This window comes from Penicillium concentricum (genome assembly GCF_028827145.1).
Source record: "Penicillium concentricum strain IBT 3081 chromosome Unknown utg000001l_segment0_segment0, whole genome shotgun sequence".
In the NCBI taxonomy this organism is placed as follows: domain Eukaryota; kingdom Fungi; phylum Ascomycota; class Eurotiomycetes; order Eurotiales; family Aspergillaceae; genus Penicillium; species Penicillium concentricum.
This window is the reverse complement of record NW_026622754.1, coordinates 6,684,519-6,705,632: the sequence shown is the minus strand read 5'-3', so window position 1 is coordinate 6,705,632 and position 21,114 is coordinate 6,684,519. Positions and strand designations below refer to the sequence as shown.

The 21,114-nt window shown below is 47.8% G+C and overlaps 7 protein-coding genes across 7 annotated transcripts; 2 read left to right on the top strand and 5 right to left on the bottom strand.

Moving 5' to 3' along the window:
• Positions 1–1,090: 1,090 nt before the first annotated feature.
• On the bottom strand, positions 1,091–2,905 carry N7517_002578 (GID4/VID24 family protein; the record flags this gene model as incomplete). Its single annotated transcript, XM_056720308.1, has 3 exons — positions 1,091–1,281; positions 1,344–2,841; positions 2,891–2,905. 3 exons carry the CDS (start codon positions 2,903–2,905, stop codon positions 1,091–1,093), a joined length of 1,704 nt encoding a protein of 567 aa, XP_056584443.1.
• An 819-nt stretch (positions 2,906–3,724) lies between these two features.
• Positions 3,725–5,067, bottom strand: N7517_002577 (uridine-cytidine N-ribohydrolase; the record flags this gene model as incomplete). Its single annotated transcript, XM_056720307.1, has 5 exons — positions 3,725–4,270; positions 4,325–4,641; positions 4,691–4,895; positions 4,954–4,961; positions 5,010–5,067. The coding sequence occupies 5 exons, from the start codon at positions 5,065–5,067 to the stop codon at positions 3,725–3,727; spliced, it is 1,134 nt and encodes a 377-aa protein (XP_056584442.1).
• Positions 5,068–5,314: 247 nt separating this feature from the next.
• Positions 5,315–8,680, top strand: N7517_002576 (PXA domain-containing protein; the record flags this gene model as incomplete). Its single annotated transcript, XM_056720306.1, has 3 exons — positions 5,315–5,825; positions 5,910–6,714; positions 7,753–8,680. 3 exons carry the CDS (start codon positions 5,315–5,317, stop codon positions 8,678–8,680), a joined length of 2,244 nt encoding a protein of 747 aa, XP_056584441.1.
• Positions 8,681–9,536: 856 nt separating this feature from the next.
• N7517_002575 (uncharacterized protein) lies at positions 9,537–11,245 on the bottom strand (the record flags this gene model as incomplete). Its single annotated transcript, XM_056720305.1, has 3 exons — positions 9,537–10,677; positions 10,728–10,749; positions 10,804–11,245. The coding sequence occupies 3 exons, from the start codon at positions 11,243–11,245 to the stop codon at positions 9,537–9,539; spliced, it is 1,605 nt and encodes a 534-aa protein (XP_056584440.1).
• Positions 11,246–15,716: 4,471 nt separating this feature from the next.
• N7517_002574 (GTP-binding protein RBG1) lies at positions 15,717–17,226 on the bottom strand (the record flags this gene model as incomplete). The annotated part of the gene is made up of 9 exons (XM_056720304.1): positions 15,717–15,736; positions 15,788–15,908; positions 15,958–16,314; positions 16,365–16,702; positions 16,749–16,819; positions 16,866–16,902; positions 16,952–17,026; positions 17,078–17,141; positions 17,206–17,226. The coding sequence occupies 9 exons, from the start codon at positions 17,224–17,226 to the stop codon at positions 15,717–15,719; spliced, it is 1,104 nt and encodes a 367-aa protein (XP_056584439.1).
• Positions 17,227–17,716: 490 nt separating this feature from the next.
• Positions 17,717–18,507, top strand: N7517_002573 (putative cysteine dioxygenase Cdo1; the record flags this gene model as incomplete). The annotated part of the gene is made up of 4 exons (XM_056720303.1): positions 17,717–17,965; positions 18,013–18,084; positions 18,133–18,328; positions 18,377–18,507. 4 exons carry the CDS (start codon positions 17,717–17,719, stop codon positions 18,505–18,507), a joined length of 648 nt encoding a protein of 215 aa, XP_056584438.1.
• A 344-nt stretch (positions 18,508–18,851) lies between these two features.
• N7517_002572 (phenylalanine--tRNA ligase subunit beta) lies at positions 18,852–20,930 on the bottom strand (the record flags this gene model as incomplete). The annotated part of the gene is made up of 7 exons (XM_056720302.1): positions 18,852–19,015; positions 19,062–20,367; positions 20,423–20,546; positions 20,602–20,678; positions 20,724–20,743; positions 20,791–20,831; positions 20,878–20,930. The coding sequence occupies 7 exons, from the start codon at positions 20,928–20,930 to the stop codon at positions 18,852–18,854; spliced, it is 1,785 nt and encodes a 594-aa protein (XP_056584437.1).
• Between the last annotated feature and the right edge of the window lie 184 nt (positions 20,931–21,114).

Here is a 21,114-nt window from a genome sequence, read left to right as displayed (position 1 = left end):
CAACACCATTACCCAACAGGAAAATGCGGCTGAGGTGAGTCCTTGCATTAAAATTGCCCAAGTTTTGACCGAAATACAAGAATTTTTATACATATGTTGTATCTAGCCTATGTGACTCGTCTGTCCAGGACCTACATGCATATATCATTGCATATTACTGGGTTGTGGGTCTCACTAAGACTGCATTTGTGACATCAACTGGTAGCTTTTCGATTCAGCCCCAGCCTTGCAGCTCAAATGTATGCAGTGGACATGGAAACGCCATTGGATGATCGGCTTCATCCAAAAAGCCACAGTTAGAGCAATGGAGTAACATTGCTGCAGTCTCCAAGGTTGGGTTTCGGAACTCCCTCTCAACCAGCCATTAGACCTATGCTAGGCGATCATGATCTACAATTTACCCCCAGCCCCCCTTCGCTGTGCGTGGGGTCAAGAAATTTACTCGTACTTCATGCAGCGAGCAATCTTGTCAAGGCAGGTGAGCTAAATAGGAAACCCCTGATCACGTTTCTCACGGTGATGTCAATTTGCTATTTCAGCAGATTCATTGAGAGATGATTGGTCAAGTTTGGGGGCTTCCAAGGGTTTGGACATGGCCAAACACTTCCGAGATCCTAGATTACCTCAATTGCCGTCTCAGTGAGATCGGAAGTTAGTTTTGATCTGATATATATCAAGATAACACATGAATAATGTGGGAACATGGGGATATTTGCGGCGGCTCGTGGGATAAGTGGAATTTCCTCATTTCTGGGGTCCATGGCAGCCAAAGAAAACATTTTTGTCCATAGATACAAAAACATATGAGACCAAACAGGTATAATATGACATAGTCGAGATTTCAGGAAATGGCAGAACGATTGCAGCATTTTGATGGCCACAGACCTATTCACAATAAAATGCAAAAAAAATCAAACGAACCAAACAAGAAGAACACCACCGAGCTATGCAAAGGGCCGTGTCAGATGCCATCTGACGTTGTTCCGAACGCCAAATCAGAGACACCAAAGGTTCAGATAGAGGGGGCCAGAAGATTATTCTGGGCCAAAACAAAGATAAGAAGAAAAGGATATGCACATAATGTTTCCTCTCAGCGGAAGGCGTAAGAAGGGCGGACCATTTTCGATACTTCTGGATTTAGAGAGAGTTGCTGATATGGCGAGCTTCCTGGGTCATAGTATAGGCCTTCGATGTGTCCGTCCTCGCGGCGAAGAGAAATGTAGTAAAATCCGGAAATTGTAAGACCTTGACGAGCATCGGTTGGGGTGATGAAGCATCGTTCTAGGGCATGTTAGCAAAAAGAACATGTATGGTAGAAGGATATATGATCTTCCGCTACTTACCCTTCCATCTCATCAAGATCCACCCCTTGGATAATTCCTCAGTAATCCACTTCCGACTCACAAGGTTCTGGGCCATCTCGGCATCTGACAAATCCTTAAATGGTTGCAGTTCACGCCAGTATGTGCTATCGATGTCTGCATCTGCTTTGAAGTTCTTCGTCTCAAGCGTGTGATTGTTGAAATCGATGATCTCACCCTCCAAGAAAGTCACAATGTGTGCATCGTGGGTGGGCGAGGTCTTATCAGGGATGTTGTAGGCCTCCATGGTGCCAGATAAAGTCATGTCGTCCTGGTTGATCTGGTGTATCGTGACTTTGACAGGCCAATTTTCGTCGCGGCTATTATTAGCTAAATATCGGCGGCCACTTGTGGTAGAAACGCTGACTCGGGTGGTATCACTTCCATTTACAATGACAGGCTCACTGGGAGCATGCGGACTAGTAACGCGTTGCGACAATACTGAACACCCAGCGCTGGCAGCTCGTTGACAGCCCGAAAAGGCCATTCCAGATCGAAGCCATGAGCACGCTGCAGGTGGTGCAATGTTGGGGGTGTATAGAATGAAATCTGTATCTCTCCAAGCCTTGTTATCCATCGATATGGGTAGCCGACTGTCCGCCACGGCAAGCATACTCTCTTCAAGGGAGTCTGAATACCGAATGCGATCGAGATAGTGTATGGTTTCCCCCAGTAGATTGGTCAGATAGGTATCTGAGTGTAGTTGGCGATGAGCGGTGGCACGAGCGCGTAGGTCATTGTGGGTAAGGTTGGTATGATGTGAGTCCCCGCGCGACGAAGGACGATAGCGGTATCCCCGAGATGCGACTGCGATCGTATTTTCGGCGTCCTCCTCTGGTGTGGTATCTGAATAGCGATCAATGATGTAGTTCTCCAGTGTGCGACTTCGAGCAAGCCGAGGCTGACGTCTTGCGGATTGTAACAACGCCGCCACTGCGGAGACCGATGTCCGAGCCCGGTTGCTACCTGGTAACGTCTCATACTCATGGGGTATCAGTTGCGCGGGGCCCGGGACCTCAGTTCGCGGAGGTCGCGCGGGGAGTGTATCACGACTTGAGATGGAATGGAGGAAGGGCTGCATCTGATCATCTTCTGACTCTTCGCGCACAAAACCATCCTCATCATCTGACCCGGGCGCCCATCCATACAACGATCGTGAGTTGGGCATTCGTCCCTCGTAATTCGGCATATCGGTTGATCTCTCCTGGCGGCGGACAATCGGGATGCGACGGTTGAGTTCAACGGACGTGCGCGGGTTGGTGGGATCATCCACCTCCATGCGATCCTCGTTTTGCGGTGGCGGATTAGTCGGATAACGACGGCGACGCTGTCGGCTCAAGGAGGGTAGTAACGGATTGAAGAGAGCTGGTCGCGATCGTAGGAAATTCACGTTGTCATCGTGGGCGTTATCGGTCTCCACAGGAGTGGGAATCGATCGGCGCGGAGGGTCAGGTGCCGTCGGAGAGAGTGGCGTGCCGTTCTAAAAGACATTAATTCACATATTATAGATGGATTGTGATGAAACTTACGTTAGGAGGCGGCATTCTGATCGGAATGCACCGTTTAGGAGTGTGCGGGATCGACGTCCATGCAAGGCTAAGAAACCAAAATATGTAACAAACACAAAATAAGTCTGGGGAAAAAGATGCAAATAGCATGTTGGGTTCATGTGGAGAGACCCGCAACATATGACGTTCTTCCTTTCAGCCGGGCTGGATTTCCAACTTCAAGATTCCACCTGAATTTCTTAATTATTCTTAATTATTCTATGCATATATATCCCTGAAACAGAACGTGGAGCCCCTGCAAAACATTACAAGATGCTGACTGCATCTAAAAAGCGATCTACCAAAGCCATAAAAAAGCCATAAAAAAGCCATAGAAAGAACAACTATGAAGCTTATATCGAGCTTAGCAAATTCCAAGCGAGTAGAACTCGAATCTCTATATGGGATTCTGGTTGTTAGCCCCTTTCTCAGCTCGTGAGTAGGAGCCCTTCTCAGAGTTAGCCGATTGGATTTAAGACTCTTAAGCACCATTGAGGATCAGGCTGTTGAAGGTACCTTGAATGCCCTATGAATTTGAAGTCCATATTTCAGTATACGTGAGCGTTTGCACGAGTTGTGTGTTGCATTGTTGAATAAAGCCATTTATCAACAATGCGATACCAAGTACAAAGGGAATTCTTTCTAGGAAGTACAACTTGGAACTATTTGGAAATGCCGTAAATCTTGTTCTATGATTCATATCTGACCTCCAAGGTATCCTTCTAATCAATGTAGCTGTATGTTAAATATCAAAGCCACAGTCTAAATTAACCAAAACTCTTTCAAGGTTCACAGATCATCCAACGACATCACAAATCAGGCCTTGCGTGCAGCGTTGCAATCATCGGCTAGCTGGACACATTGTAGGATTATGTTCCAGAAAGCATCTAGATCAACGCCCCTGGGAATAGCAACGCCTGGACCCTCAACAGGAGTAGCGATCGAGCGCCCCAGTTGACCTGTTGTGGATGCATCTTTCCCGTGCTGTCCATCCGTGACAATACTCACAGCAAAACGCTCGCCGCCTTTGTCATCAAAAGCAAGAGCTTGATCGGGGTGCGTTTTGGCAAAAGCTGGATTCAGTGTCGACAAGATCACGGCCACGGCAATGGGATCATGCAGTGGAGGCCCAGTGGTCAATCCAAAAGCTTTCTCATATGTGGTAGCGAAGAAAGTGAGTAGTGCATGCAATATCTGCCGAAGGATAGTGGGCTCCTCGGTCGAGTGGATCGAGCCATGCAAGATACGTGTTTGAATGGCCTGTGAGGCCAGGACCTGATGTGTAAGATCTAAACCGATCATAGTTGTCTTGGATGCAAGAATCGGGTTGCTGAAGATTGACTCTGAAGACTCCGGGTCACACTATATCATCGTGATTAGACGAGCCAGAGCGGGATGAAAGATTGGAAAACGTACATAGATGTTGAACTCAGCCCACGGGGTCACATTTCCAATCCTAGACTTCTCGCCTGCGAGTCTGCTCATGGGAGCATCGGTGAATCCTTCACCGATGGCACCACCCATAATGTTCAGCCCTTGGATGTGTTCAACCACCTCGGGGAATGTTGCAAACAACAATGCGACGTTAGTCAAAGTACCCGTTGCAACTACCCAGGGAGTACCCTTGGGCTGTGCAAGAAGAGCATCTCTCATGGCCAAAATGGCATTCTTATCGGTGATAGGTGGCCTAGTGGCCTTGGGAAGAAGGTCGGTCCCATCAAGACCAGATTCGCCTAGAAAGTGTTATTGAAACATTTCGCTCGTATTGCGAGGATTCCTTACCGTGAATATCGGGTGCATGAAGAGCAGGCCGTGAGAATGGCTTATTGCTGCCGGGATAAACAGGAATGTCAGGCTTGCCGATCGCCTCCAGAACGCTGCCGGCATTGGCCGTCGTCTTCTCTAACGATGCATTTCCATGGATAGTACTGATTCCGAGTAGCTCCAAAGATGGATGATGAGCAGCGATCAGAATCGCAAAGACATCCTATATCGTATCAACAAATGTCTCTCTAGAGTACATGTGTGCCTTTCAAGAGACTTACATCATGGCCTAAAAGCAGTCAGTAATACGAAGGCGAGAGGAACATGGTGGACTGACCAGGATCGCAGTCCAACCATAAGGGGATAGGTCTATCTTGGTTAACTTGGTCTAACATGATGTTTTAAGCAAATAAATACAATTGAGAGTCAAGGGGCCACTTAGGCACTTAAGTACAGTTGGCCATCTTAACAGATCCCCGCATCAATGGAGCGCGATAAGGCCTATCTTCTAGCCCTAAGCCCTATAATCCAAATTGGGCCAGGTACAAATCATTAACGCTTCCAAGGTTGATTCGTCCTGCTGTTAGCAGAGAACGCTCCCTTGAGAGATATTGAACCAACTTCAAAGCTCTATGAGATGAAATGAATGATCCGCTCCGCCCCGGTCTTCAGCCGATATCTCATCTCAAGGCTGGGCCGACAACCTCCAGCTCCAGATCCACCGCGCTGCCTTCCGCGACGACGCTTCAACCTCCTTCGCGTCCTTCCTCTCGACTCCGTACACAAAGAGACCCTGGAAAGGATGACCCAGACTATTTAAGCGACAAGGCCACCACTGCCCTGATCCGACGCGTCCTGTGCCCCCAAACAAGCAACCATGGAGCATCTTCCCCACAGCCTCCGGAAGAGCTGTTACCTCCCCTCACGAGCTCCAATGACGTCGATCGTCAACTCTATGCCCTTCTCGCCATCATAATAAAAGATTTTGTTTACTCGTGGTACTCGAAGATTACACCTGATCAGGCTCTTGTGAATGAAGTTTTACAAGTAATCGCGCATTGCACTCGTGCACTCGAGCAGAGGCTGCGCCAAATCGACGTTGCACAATTAGCCCTGGATGAGATCCCTGGCCTGGTGGAAGCACATGTACTCTGTGAGACTTGACCATTCTAAAGTTCTTCTTGCCGGAATCCATGGTTCCGCGGAGAGGGGCAACATTGCTGACTATATGATCCAGCGTACAGACAGGCCAGGCAACAGTCACACCTCTCTGGCCTACCGACGTCGTACCGTGCGCTCTATCATGAGCTAAATCCACACCCTGGTCTTTCCCCAGTACCTGATCTAGGGGATCCAGTCACGATCGCCGAGCAGAGCGAGAATGAAGCAGTCTATCGACGACTACTCGCCAACGGCATCCTAGCAGTTCTTCTTCCTACGGAAGACCTCGAAAACAGCAGTCTTCGAGCTCTGGTGGTTGATGTTATAGCAGATCTGATACTTGGAAACCAAGTCAGTGGCAGGGCATGCGAAGGATGGTTCATTTGGGAAACTATAGGCAAACTCGCCGCTCAAGTGGGACGCCGTCAAACCCAAGATGAGACAAAGACAAAATCCGCCCCGGGCTCTCAAATCAACCGATTAGAAAAATTTGGCCTGCTTTCAACCGAGGATGAGCTGCCAACCCCATCGGCGTCATTCTCGGCCACTTGGATATGGAACCTTCTGCAGAATATTTATCTTGGTTACGTCGTCTTGCGTTTCATTGCAATGGGTTTATTTCGTGTCGCATCGAGCCCAGGCCCCTCTTCGCACGGTGTCGGTGTTTCACTTGCCTTACCCATCAACCATAAAGGAGATGAGATGGAGTCAGATGGCACAAGTAGACGCCCGGTTCTCGACTACCGGATGTATTCCGTGGTTTCGCAGATATTGGGAATCCCATGGAGAATGCCATGGTTGAGCGGGTTGCTCGCCCTATTCCAACACCTTATTTTGGCAGGCCCAGGCAGGGTCGGTGCCACGGATGGAGTCTTAGATAGGTGAGTTTTTGCTCTATTTTTCTTTTATCTCCTTCTCTGCAACCTCAATGCCCCCTCCTTCTCAAGGGCTCAGGCCTTGGATAATCAATACTGTGGAGCAATGGCACGATCTCCGAATTACGATCTACGGGGTCAAGTGTCACTTGTGCGAGTTAGGGTGGGACATGAAGCGTCTTCCAAGGTTGCTCGCATGCCGCGTCGGTCACTTGACCTGTAACCTCTTGGAAGGCTGCAATACCCGGGGAGATTACGGTCATCTTACGATGTCTTCATACTGTACGGTCATTACCGTCTCTGTTCTTGCATGAGATTGGTTGCCCTCAAACTGGTCCGAGCGACCTTCGAACAGGGATGACCGTGTCTGCCCGCGGATGCCCCCGTCTCTGCTTTGGAGTGATAGCGCCGGGGCCCGGCCCTTTCCGTACCGCTCCACTCTGCGAATCTAAAGATTCCAACATGTGTCAACTTTCAAAGATTTGATTTACACGAAAAGAAAAAAAAAAAAACAAGAGATGAGAATATCTGGGCGATCGAACTCTCCTTGGCAAAAAGGGTGCTAAATCTCGTGCACGAGCAAAAGAGGGAAAAAAAGATACTGCCGATCATCCCATCGGTGGAAGTGAAGGCCATACCTCTTTTGGCTTAAAAAGGGAGAAAAAAAGAAAACCAGCCAAGATTGAATTACTGATTTCGGTCCAATGAGCGAAATTCCTGCCGGGAAGGATTGGAATTCGTAATCTGACCGAGGTTCGTGCATGAAGCCCCAGGTACGGGATGTTACCTGAAGAGGGGAGATGTTTTTTTCTCTTGATATTCCCCTGTGGCCCAAGCTCCTAAGATCTTGCTCCGCCTCTATATACGGTCAATCCTTATATGCTTGGACTTTTTTAATTTCGTTTATGCGCGAAAAAAAAAGGCACAACGTCCCGGAGCTCCACAGTCGAGATTATCGCTTCACTCTTTTATTATTTTCTATTTATTTTCTTTGCCCAATTGCTCCGACGTCATGATTTGAGACCTTTTTGCTAACTCCCACAGATTCCTCCGGGAAACCATTGAGGAGTACGTGCTGACCCCCACTTTGTTGCCCAACCTTCTTCTTGCGACAAGGACCGCCTTGTTCCCGGCCAATACCCGTCCAATATCTCAAATAGCGGCCGGGCATATTGAAGCTCCGGCCTCGGCTCTGCAGTCTGTGCAGACCCCGACGTCCAGTCAGAAAGCCCTCGCGCCAGCCTCACCTAATACTCCTATTACGGAAGGAGTCCAGGGCTCTGATACGACTGATATCATTAGTAAAACTAATAATCCGGGGAACAGCAGCAACAGTGGCAACACTGGCCCCTCAACAGCCACCTCAGGCCCATTTTCTGCCGTCGCAGCCGATGTCCCAACTCCAGAGTTAAATCAGTCGGCCGAACCGGTAAAACGGAACAGTCCCTCTAGGACGGAGATCGCCGCTATCAAGCGACGATGTGCAGCTAGTCTCCTGGCCGTGATCCCGCGCTCCGTCGCACGAACTTTTCTTGGTGTTCCCCCGTCAGCGCCTCCACCCTACAGCAGTGATGGTACCTGCAGCTCCAACAGTTCGCCCTCTCTCGTCACCTCCCTACCTTCCCCCGGCGCGCACCATGGAGCTTTCCAGGAGGAGAAGGCAAACCTGGCGCCATCGCATTCGCCTTCGCCTTCGGACCCCTGTCCAGTTACGTCTGGTCACCTTGCTGCTGAGCGGCTGCGCACAGACGATAATCTATCTGCGGGGATTGATTGCGAGGACCTGCATCTCCTGGATATAATCGAACATGATTTTCTAGACCTCTTTGCAGATGAATACTGCAATAAACATCTAGTCTGGAGTATTATCGAGACAGTGCTGGCCAAGGTACTCCCTGAAATGACTGAGCGCAGTGTGGAAGATTTACTGGAGGATCGTGGGGTGGCGTCAGTGCCACCTGCATTTGTATAGACATATCGTTTGCGCCGGCTTTTTTTTTATTATCACCAGAATTAATTAATGAGATATGCCCTTACTTATGACCAGCATAAGTTCCAAACTTAAAAAGGTAGATTGTTGAAAGATATCGGGGTATAATAATAGGCAAAACTAATCTGATATGGTTCATATATAGGTGAACCCAATGAAAATTATGTTCTTTCCGCGTGAGCAGCCCAGTTTTTAAAAAATCAAGGGAAAAATTAATATGAAAGGAGTGTAAGAAAAAGAGATGCAGTACAAGGGGGGTGAGGGATATAGCAAACCAACAGCGAGAAAAAAAAAGCAAAAAAAAAGCAAAAAAACCCGAAGAAGAAAGCAAGCGGCAAAACTCCTAAGTCCAAGGCCGATGATCCCAATTCCATATACCATCACATATTGCCATGTGCCCATTATTCCATATGCATCCAACTTGTCCAGACCGGGAATCCCAGGGCGTGTGCGCCTATTCCCAAATCCGTAACCCCAAGAGTTCCAAAGAAAAGTAGAGGTCGCCCTCTGGATATGTGTATGTTTTTTTGTTTGGTTGCCCAGGTTTTATATCTCGTTGCCATTGCTGGCTGGAGAGATAGTAAATGGATATAAAGAAAGGTTCGTACAGGTGTTACCAAAAAAAAAAAGAGCAGAATAGCAAATAGACCACCGAATGAAGGAAAGGAAGAAGAGAATGGGGAATCACGAATCACGGTAAAAGCAGATAATGTTGGGGAAGGGGAAGGGGGAGGAGCTTCAAGGGCAAATAAACAAGCAATGCAAAAAAGGGGGGGGAATAAATGCAAAAGAAAAAGGGAAGGGAAGATATGCAAAATGCAATTGAGTTGCTCAAGACTCATCCCAAATTGTGGATGCTCCTCTTCTTCGTCACACGCTGGATGGGAATATCCTCATGTTCATCAATGCGTGGCAAGCCACCCAACAGAAACCCTGCCTGGCTCTTAGCAAGCTCAAGTCTCTCCATTAGCTTTCCGATAGTCATGTACTCCTGTGCGGCGAGGCCGGCCGGCTGATGATCGAAGTAGTTGATGACGAGTTCCAGGGCGCGACGAGCCTCGTCCTGCGTCGGTGATCCCGGAGAGCTGATTGGCGAGATGGTAGTAGACTTTGAAGGCGGCGGCATGGACTTGGTCTTGATTTCCGGGTTGCTTCGATTACGCTTGATGACGTTTGTCTGATGGATCGGACACATGGCTGGCTTTGGGTCGTCCATTTCCACTGGTGATTGCAAGATGGAGACCGAAAGAGATTGCTGGAGTTCGCGCTTTTGGCGATGTGGGTCCGTCATTTCGTCGGCGGATAGGAGTGTTGGATCGATGGGGACGAGCGGGAAGGTCTGGCTGCGTGGTCTGTTATGGTTGCTGTTGGCAGTTGGGAGACGGGATTGGCTCGTTGGTGTGAAAGGGCTGTCAGAGACTAGAGTGGATGTTGGGCTGACCATACCCGCCGAAGTGTCGATCGAAGTTGTGCTCTTGGAATACCCGTGCTGGTAACCCCCTGTCAGATCAGGTAGTTCGGCCATGTCCCGTTTGAATCCTTCTTGGCTTGTGGGAGACAATGGGGATCCGAAGCCATCAACTGGAGATGTGGGCGAGGGTCCGCTGGGGCTTTGAAGAGCAGATCCAAAGTCTGTATTGAGGTGGGTTGGGCTGTTTGATCCGCTGCGAATTTCGGTAGATCCTCTGCGCACCTTTGCGCCGAGAAGATTGTTCTTGTTCTTGAATTTTTCCAGCCAGGCCGTAGTACAGACCTTTTCCTTGCCTTCGGGGCAGCCGCAGGTGCTGGCGAAGAAGAGTGCCTTCTCTTTGATCATTTCGTCGCTCAGGGGATATCCTTGGCGCTGGTAGTTTCTTGCCCAGTTGGATAGAGCTTTCTCAATATCGGGGACTCTGCCCTTGGCCCGCTTGATGGGAGATCGACTCCCATCTTCGGGGTTTAGGTACTTTTCCTTCTGGCGAAGGACTTTGGAAACAGTGCTATTACATGTTAGAGATTGAATGGACTAAAACGAGGTTGCAAATGATACCTTCTCTCAACTCCAAACAACGCTGTATATGAAGTCAGCCTAGTCCCTTCAACACAGAGAAAGAGATAGTGCTTACCTCCAATGTCAGTCTGCTTAGCAGTCTTGTTTTCCTCATGGTATATACACATTTGTCGGCGATCATCGTCGGTAAGTGTCCTGCGCGGTGTAGATCCTCCAGTCGAGGTCTTTCGCACTGGAGGCATGGGAGTCGAAGGCGATACGGAGGTCGGGGTGGAAATAGCTAGCCCAGTCGCAGCAAACGGAGAGTGTGTTGTGAGCATGCTGGGCCAAGAATGCGAAGGCATGGGTAGTGGCATAGTGGCATAGGGTGGCGGTATTGACATGCCATACGAGTCCACAGCCATAAGCTGCGATTGACCGTAGTCAAACCCACTATATTCTGGCATGGGAGGCGAGTGCTGGGGAGAAGTAAATGTGCCTATTTCCACCCATGGCGAATGTGGGTATTCACTCTCCGGGACATGATGAGTCTCCGTCTCCATGGCGGGCTCCTCCATGGACAATGGATCTCACAAACAATGGAGGTAGGGCTTTTTTTCTTTGGTGGGGGTTTTGTCGTGATAGGCTCGATTCGAGAGGAAATCAAAGAAAGAGAGACAAAATGAAACCCCAGGGAACAATGAAACAATCTAATAAGACAATAAAAGCTGCTGCATGTTCCACTGCTTCTGTAGGCCTGTATAAAATTACCCAGAGAGTAATGTCCCGAGAGGGTAGCTCTATAAACTAGTGCAAAGTAGAAGGTATAAAGTATACAATATGCAAGAAGGTAGAGAAGAGCATGCGGGTAAGGCAATGGGGTTAAAAGGAAAATCAGTAGGACGATCAGTATCGCGTGGATTTGACAGAACGACTATGAATCTCGATTGCAACTGGCACGAGAAAGACCACTGTCCGGAGAAATCCATGATAACCTTCCCCCGAGGAGTTATCCAGCCGACCTGATTGATGATTGGTTAATACAGTGAAAAAGTCCATCCGAAGTGAAAAATCCATAAAAAACCGAAATTTTTATTTTAAAAAAGAATTATAAGAATAATATATCAATTTTAATTTGAAAAATTCAAAATGATCCCTGTAAATAGAGGGGGGAACGACGTTTGGTTGGTTGAATGCGCGATATATTGCGGCAGGGGTTGCATCTCGTCAGGCCCAATTCGTTTTGCGTATTACAGTGTAAAGGTATGGAAAACTTCGTTCTCAGGGCTAACGCGGTATATATTCTGGTTGGGGAATTTTTGGGGAATTTTTGGTTTTCTTTTTTTTCTCTCCCGTATGACCTTCCAGGATGGTAGACTGGTACGAGTATGTTGTATACTGGCAATATAACCTGTGCAATATAGATCCCAACATAGCGTCCAATGTAAGTAACCTAGGGGGTTGGGAAATGGCAGCGTGACCGTTCAGTGTTTTCGAACCTTTGACCAATGTTTGATGAGATGTATAGTCCTTGACGGGGATGGTCACCTTGCTTTGACGAGGCTGATAGTCCCTAAAAATCAGGGTCAAATGAGGGTCAAATCAGGGTCAAATCAGGGTTGATCATGCGAGAGAAGAAGGAAGTTCGTTCAAAGCGTAGCCCAGGTTCTTAGTTGATTTGTTTAGAGCCGGGTAGCGGATCGATAAACCGCTGAACCTAAAGCCCGCATAACACCCATGCACAGGCGAAGACGGCGATCAGGCTGGACCGGGAAGAGGATAGCGGCAGACAGACTATCAACCTCCCGTGGGAAAGAGCCTTCATTGGAGATATGGTTATTTAGACCAAAAAGCAAACCGTTGAATCAAAGTCTCAATATCCGAATTCCGGTTCCCATAGGGTGTATCTCGCACGGTGCTTGTGGAGGTGAAGAAACCGGGTCCGAGAGAAGTTATCTGAACACAAATCAGGAGAGAAGAGAAAGCAAATCCCTACGAAATAGATTGAACAGAGTAGGAACCATTACCAGATATCCTAATAGAAGTTCATACCGCAGACATCCAGAGATGACACGGCTAAAAACCAGCAAATGAGGAGCAGCAAGGACGATCTTTGGATGGACGAATCTACCGTCTCCATTGCCCTGCGCTTGATACGAGCGAATACAAGGGCCGAACAGTTGGACAGTTATCCTATCATAAGTCATAAAAAGGCATCTGGAAAGAGGGGGATAATTTTGAACGCTAAACCTTGGAAGCTCAGCCCTCGTCTTTCTCCACTACGACCCACTACGGTCCCCTCCGGCCCGGGAACCTTCAAACAAATGTTCAATTGGAAGAGATGAGGATATAACTAGTTAAAACTATGTATAGAACATAGAATAAGGAATGAGATAGGAGGGTATCAAAGTAGGGCCAAAGTATGACCAAAGTAGGGCCTATCCCCAGATTGTACATAGAATATATAGAACGGGTCTCTTTTAGACACGGTCTAGTTGAATACTACCCAAATATCCAACACCCCGCTTGTTCGAACCCACGAGGGAGCCGAGTGTAAAACCCGCCTGCTTGATTAAAGGATTTCGTTCTCGAAAGCCAGGAATATAAAGACGTAAAAAGCAAAAAAACAAAAAAAAAACAAACAAAGGTATTAGATCTGACAAATCATCCCCAACACCTAGACTGCAGGAAAGGCGCTTGGAATTCGTATGATTCGTATGTTTACTGATTTAGTCGCAGTACCAATCATTATGCTTGTTGCTGTATTATTTTCCTTTTCCGCCAGTTAAATCACAGGGAGAAAAAAAAGAAATGTGTGACGAAATTTAAAAGATTTTAATTTTAGCACAGTTTTAAATTAACTCGCTAAGTGTTTAGAAGGAAAAAATCGGGGTAGATTCTGGACTGACGCCATTGGAGCCTTGCTTTTCACTTCGAAGGAGCAGGAACAAGTCTAGACCCGGTCAAGATCAAAATATATTTGCTTCTTTCAATTTGGACTGATCTTGGCTAGGGAGAAATTTCCTGTTAGGGTACACAACTGTAAGGGTGTTACTCAGGTACCAATTGACTTATAATTTTAATTCTGTCCGAGGTATCTCCGGAAAGTTGAATTATGCTGAATTAATAGAGTTAAAAATGAATGGACAAATACTCCTAACCATAGTGCTCCCGTACCTCGAGAGAAAAAAACACAAAAATGCTTACTCCGGGGAAGAGCATGGCTCATGCAATGCAATGCGACGGGGATGACCGATCCTCCACGAGAGGAAAATGTACAACGTACGTTAAAGGTATGCGGGCGATCGGTGCCATCACAGTCACCTGATGAAGTATACAAGAAATCAATATACCTTTTACTCCGTACCCTCCGTACGCCGATCTTCCATCTGAGAACGGACCAGATCGTGAACAGCCCCCTTTCTCATTTTCACTAAATCGACGATTTGCGGGAGATTCTCCACCTAGAATTGTCTCCGCAGAGGTTCATGGTAGAGGAAGAAACTCCCCTATTGGGTAAATAATGTACTCCCTACAAAGTATACCATCTGTACCGAGTGGATGAGAATTGATCAGATAAACGTTCGCAATTCTCATTCACCGCTTGTTTTCTTCAAATCTCCAGTACCTTGCCTCACTTTTTGCTTTTTTCTGGTTGGTTGAAATATTTTGCTTTGCATGTCAATCCTGTGCATGTGCAGATCTGTGTACTTTTTTTTTTTTCCATTTCCTCTCAAATTTCGGTAAGTAGTTGCAGGCCAGAAGAGATTAAAAAGCTAGGAAAAAGGTGCTAGTCAGTTGACAGATCCATTTTGATCTCTCCCCTATCATTCTCTAGTCATAGTCATAATATCCCCCCTTAAGCCTATCGGAAGCTAGACTAGTAATGCCGGGTTTATTAACCATGAAATGGCTACCCAAAAGCCGTGGCTTTCGAAGCGACCCCGTCATGATCACCGTTAAGCTATTAGCAGTAGGTCAATGCGTTGAGTCGCGGCCCTTCTCTGCACCGGAATATGGAGTACGGAGTATGCACACCATAATTACCTTTCCGGCTCTTCCGTCGAAGCTATCGAGTTCGTTTTCTCCCGGAGATTTCGAGCTGACAGCTAGAAGGTGCCGTGATCGGCGCAAACATAGAGAGGCCTAGACCTTTTGTGGTCTGACTCGTCAGCCTCAAAAGTAAAAATGGGGGACAAAAAGCAATGCGAACAAAAAAATTAAGCCACCGGCGAAAATCTTATAAACATTAGAATGACTGGCAAGGATGCTGTGCAGGACGGGAAGTAATGGCAAGGGGAACATGCCAATCGGAATGTCATCGAAATAAATTGTCCATGCAGGCGTCCTCGGATCTGTACATAGGGACTATACTAATCCGTATGGACAGAGCGCGTCGCATGATGCTGCATTAATTTTCACTGAAGTAATACGAATTGACCAGGGGGTCTGATTGGTCTGACATGATAGATCTTTCTTATATGGAAAAAAGCCACAAATTGCCTTTTTCAGATTGAAATCATAGGGAACGAGACCGTGTATAATGGCTTTTATTTCTGAGACAATACGAGAATGCCATAGAGATCTGAACTTTTGCGGACGCTGATGGACAAATAACCTCAATCATCAAAAAAAAAAAGGGTAATCATAACAATATGGACTGGTTCAAGGGCCACAAACTAAAGGTGCCAAGAATATCAGAAAGACCCATGGCTTTTCGCCTCGTGCGTACCCCTGGGCTTGTGTAACTCTTGAAGCCTAACTCGAGTTCATCGAATCAAGCTATACCTTGAGATGCACCAAAGATCAGCAGTGCTGTGCATGACTGCTGATTTTGAATGTCAAAAGGTAGACTCAAGACATCCTCCCCCTAATTATGTTGCCGTGAACGAGTCTATCCAACCACGCTCGGATCCGGTGGCGTCTTACGGATGTCCCAGAAACCTGTCAGATCGCGGAGGCGCAAAGACAGGCTGGCACAGACCACCCCAGCGCTTGGATCATCTCGCCGCTTCGGGCTATGAGGGTCAAGGAGTTGGCATATATCCTTTACCGCTTGACGATCGACACTGTAGCTGGTCAGCTTTGAAATTCATGTTTCGTTTTTTGGGTAGACTTACCGATATCTTCATCACCAAGCTCGTGCGAAAGACCGACTCGCTGCGGCTGGTGCTTCACTGAGCGACCATACACAATGGCGTGCTTGAAATCGTCCTTGATTGTGCGGTGAATAGCGTCACACTGTGTCGTTAGTATAATCTTTTTTTAGAAAGAAGAGGGCAATGCTTACGAAATTTTCGACTGTGCATGCGTAGGAACGCAGCACGACAGGTGCCGAATAGTCGGGCGCTCTGCCCTTGGGTTTAGTGTAGATTCGGCGCAACTTGAGCTTCTCCCACATCATCTCCATCAACTCGTCGACGTTCCATCCGTGCTCCGAGCTAATTGGGCAGGCGTCTGGAATCCGGTACAGCAAATCCAACTCTTGGATGGAAATGGCATCGATCTTGTTCAGCGCATAAATGACGGGGATGTAGCTGCGGCTCTTGGCTTCCAAGACATCAATCAGGTCGTCAATGGTGGCATCACATCGGATGGAGATATCAGCGGACGAAATCTTATACTCGCTCATTACAGCTTTGATTTCCTGGTATCTGTTAGTACTTCATCCAAGACCATGTGGGAAATCGATCTTACTTCGTTATCGATGTGAGTCAATGGCTGAGTGCTCGTGATGGCGATACCACCCTTGTCCTTCTTCTTGAATACAATGTTGGGAGGCTTCTTATTGATGCGAATGCCAAAGCCCTCCAATTCGTTCTCGATGACTCGCTTGTCAACCAAAGGCTTGTTCACGTCAAGGACGATGAAAATGAGGTTGCAGGTCTTGGCCACCGCAATAACCTGTCGACCACGACCTTTGCCGTCTTTGGCACCTTCAATAATACCCGGAAGATCGAGAATCTGAATCTTGGCACCATTGTACATCACTTGACCGGGGACAGTCGTGAGGGTTGTGAACTCGTAGGCCGCGGCTAGAGGGTGTTAGAGAAATCGTTTGTCAAGGAGGTCCTATCTAACCTTCTGAATGTTGGCCAGTCAATTTATTCATCAGTGTACTCTTGCCGACGGACGGGAAACCAATGAAGCCACTGCAATTGTAAGCATATGCCATCGCAATCTTCTCGGGTCACTTACACACTGGCCACACCAGTACGCGCAACATCGAAACCAGCTAATCTCAAGTTAGCACCTCGTAGAATGTTCGGGTCTGGAATACTCACATCCTCCACCACCACCGCCTCCAGTTGGGGTCAGAAGTTCACGCTTGAGCTTAGCAAGCTTCGCCTTCAGTTGTCCTGCATGTTGTTAGAAGACGTCATCGGTAAAAGTCGTCGGTGTGCGCGTACCCAAATGATACGAGGTGTTCTTGTTTTTTTGGGTTCGAGCCATCTCGGACTCGACCTCCTTGATCTGTACAGAAGCATTGTTAGTAATTTATTTGGTGCTATTGCTCAAAAATCTTGACCGCACTCACCTTTTCAATAGTGGTCGACATTTTGGCGGTTTGACCAAGCAATCAAAAAATCAATAGAAAGAACGATTGAAAATCGCTGGTATAATGGGACTTAATATATGTCCCTCGCTAAGAACCAGCGAGTTGAGCGACAACTTTTGAAGGAGAAACTGCAACTTGCGGCGACAATCTTTGAATTGTGGCACCGCAGTTTTTAGTCAGGGCGGGGTGTGCGCCTAAGGCGACGAGGGCAATTATGTCATTTTCCGCCTGAGGCATCATTTCTTATCGCTATCGTAGCCAAATTGCACGGCAACGGGCGACTACATACTCGTGAACATTGAATTACTATACTTGGGTCTTCAACCTCATAAGAAAATACACGCATTGTGCGATCTCCTATCCTAGTTTACATTTCCGTTGTGGTGGATACACCCTCGATTTCGCCATTCGGTCAACTTCCGATACCCCTTCCTCCCCGTTACATACATACACTCCATCCCAAACGTGCCCAGTACAACGCTCATTCATCATGCCATTCCTCGACGGGTCTGAATCGACACCCAAGAAACCTGGCTTTGAGAAGCTTGTGGAGGATCTTAGTTCTGTGCTAGGTCCAAGCTCGGGTCTCGATTCTAGCGATGTCGATCCCATGGAGATACAACTATTGATGGAGAAATATATCTCGAATTCGGATGAATGGGCTTCATACGCGCTGGGAGATGCGAGTAGGACATACACAAGGAATCTGATTGATGAGGGAAATGGCAAGAGTAATCTGGTAAGGCAATTGTCACCCATCAACGATTACTTGACTGACTCGTCCAGCTGATTCTTGTATGGAGCCCTGGGAAAGGGAGTACAATTCATGACCATGCCAACGCACACTGCGTGATGAAGGTACATCCTCTCTGACTTGACAGATAGATGGAAGCTTATTTGGAATAGGTCCTGAAAGGCAAACTGCAAGAAGATCTGTACTCATGGCCCGACCAAGAGCAGATCGAGAATGGCCAAATTTCACCACCACAGCTCACTAAGCAGACAACCTACGGCGAAAACCAGGTCACTTACATGTCTGACAAGCTTGGTCTGCATCGGATATCCAATCCAGACCAGAACAACTTTGCCATCTCACTCCATCGTATGTTATCTTTCGCGAAAGTGAATAGAGCCAAGGCTAATCGATCAGTTTACACACCACCCAATGCCGCAGTCCATGGATTTGGGATTTATGATGAACGAACTGGCAAGGCCAGACACATCAAGCAAACCAACTATTATTCGTTCCGCGGTCAGCGGCTCGACGATGGACAGAAGTAGTCTTGTCGATACCCTTTATCATTAGCGCTACATCATGGGGATTTTCACCTGTACATTACCTACCTCTCCCGGAGCTACGCCCATAAGGCTTGGAAACTCTCTTTTGGTAGCTCAGACTGTTCGTTTCAGATACCCCCATTTGTACTTTTACGATCAATTACATATTCTTTTCGGTCAAATTGTACATACTCCATATTTGGAGACATTCTGCAGGGTGATCGGCAAAGGCAAGCCCCTTTCTGATATGTCATTTACTAGGATCTTCTTAGATATATGTACTTTTTTTTGCTTTTGGTCATAACTCTAATCAGAAGGACAGCCACTCATCTGTTGGCCTGTTTGCTCTACATGAAAGCCTCAACATTCAGCTCCAGAGTGCTGACTGGGTACTTCAACTCGTACTTCTCCAGCACAGTAGGGTGCAGAATACCGAAGGAACCAATGACCTGTTCCTTGCCGCCAATACGGAGGTGGATGGAAGCAGCATGGCCGGGGAAGTAGGTGGGATCTACACTGTTAGCAAATCGTTTAGTCGGGTTCGAGGGGGTACACACCGTCTAGTTCCTTGATAAAGTACTGGGAGTCGCCCGTGGGAGTCTCGCCCTCGGCGAGGAAGTTGGTCTTAAGCATGGCCATGATACGATCAAGAAGACCGTGGACAATCTCGAATCCACTAGTCTTACCGTAAAAGGCAGCAGCGTAGTGTCTCTCGTTGCGGCTCTTGCGCTCCAGAGCCAGGTCCTTGAATGCAACATCGCTAACCTCGAAGATCTTCATGGGAACAGAGTGGTGCTTGTTCTCACGGATGGTCTTGAGCAGACCTGGGAGGAGGCTGGTGCGGACGACCTGGAACTCAAGGGTCTTGGGATTGGCCAGCTTGACGGCGGTGTTTCCGTCATCCTTGCGGTTCAACCAACCAAAGTTCTCATCATGCGAGCACAGAATCAACGGCAACACCTCTGACCAACCGGCCATAGCAGTCTCCACACGAACAATGTCAGAAAGCTTGTTGATGGGGAGAGGTTGAGCGACTGTTCCGGACATGTCGGGGAATGCACGGGGAAGCGAGTTGAAGCCGTAGGCAATGGCCACATCCTCCATGATATCACACTGGTGGAGAACATCGGCACGGGTGGGGGGAATTTCGACGTTGATGATGTCTGAAGAAGTGGTCGAAGGCTTGGCGCGGAAGGCCATCTTTGTGAGAAGAGTACAGATCTCAGTGGGGCTGAGGCTCAAGCCACAGCACTGGTTGATGTACGAGACTTCAGCCTCAGCAGTGCGGGGAGCGAGGTCGGGGGTGACACGAGTCTCGTTGTTGTGCTCAGACACAATCTGGACAGGCTCGATGGTGAACGGCTCCAAGGTATATTGGGAGAACATGGTGACCATCATCTTGTTCACAATGTCCAGCTTTGTCTTATCGAGCGCTGTGATCTCAATCAAAACATTGGTGGTGTTCGGGCTGATCTTGGAGTGATCACCGTTGATAATAGGTGGCAGAGAGCAGACAGTCCGGTTGGAGTCGTAAATGACGGGATAGACTGGAGAATCACGAATGATGTGCAGGTACTTGCCCAACTGTTGGTGCTTCTCGTAGAAGTTCATCAATTCCTCGCCATCCATCTCCTGAGTCTGGTTCAATGGGGTGAACTTGATATCCTTGGGAGGAAGAGCCTCATAAGTGAAGGGACCCTTCACAGTATCCAAATCGTGGGTACCGATTGATACCAGAGTTCGTTGCCGGGCCAAGTTCTGGTGGAGCTTGTCTTGGAGGGCAATGAAGGACTCATAACGAGCCTGGTCAAACTTGATATTCCGTAGAATTGCACCAGCCACGTAGGGTCTAATTTTCGTGGTCTATTTTGGTCAGCGGAGCCCCTCGACCTAAGCAAGTAAGTGTTGAAGTACTGACATCTTCCTTGACAATAATCTGCTCCATCTGTGCCGGCTGAGTCAACTTGTACTCGGGCAGGGGATTCCGGCCCAGGAAGATGTTCAGCATGAGCGCAATGCCCTCGAAGCACAGCAAGTCATATCTAATATCTTCTTAGTCTGAGTTCTTCATTTCTTCTGTTCAGATATCACGCGTACCGGTTGGCGGGGATCTCGATCTTGAGTTGCGGGGCTTCTTGCTTTCCATCGACGATAGGGCGGTCCGAGTTTGTGGTCTGAAAAGATCAGCATTGGTTATAATCGGGTTTCGGAGGATGTACATCTTCGTCAAGCTCAATTCCTATTCAGAGTCAGTCATGCCCCGCAAAGATTTCCTAGCCAACCCACCAAATTCGAAACACAACTCATCAAACTCCTCCGTAGTATACCTGCAGCAAGGTCAGTACAATTCAATGACAAAATTCGGAGACGTACTCTCGGCCCAACTCTTTGAAAAGAGCGGCCTTGTCGACCGAGATGGTAGGCATGGTGGGGGTTGCGAATTCTGGTGTCAATCAGCGAAATGTCCGATAAACCAGAGTGAAACCCAAGTAGGCGACTCCGACAGAATATAGGAAAAGCCCGTACGGAAATTCAGGAAGTAGTGATCGGTGCACAAAGTCTTGGATGACTCTTGTGCTGGTGGAAATTCTGCCCGCAAGCCACCACCGC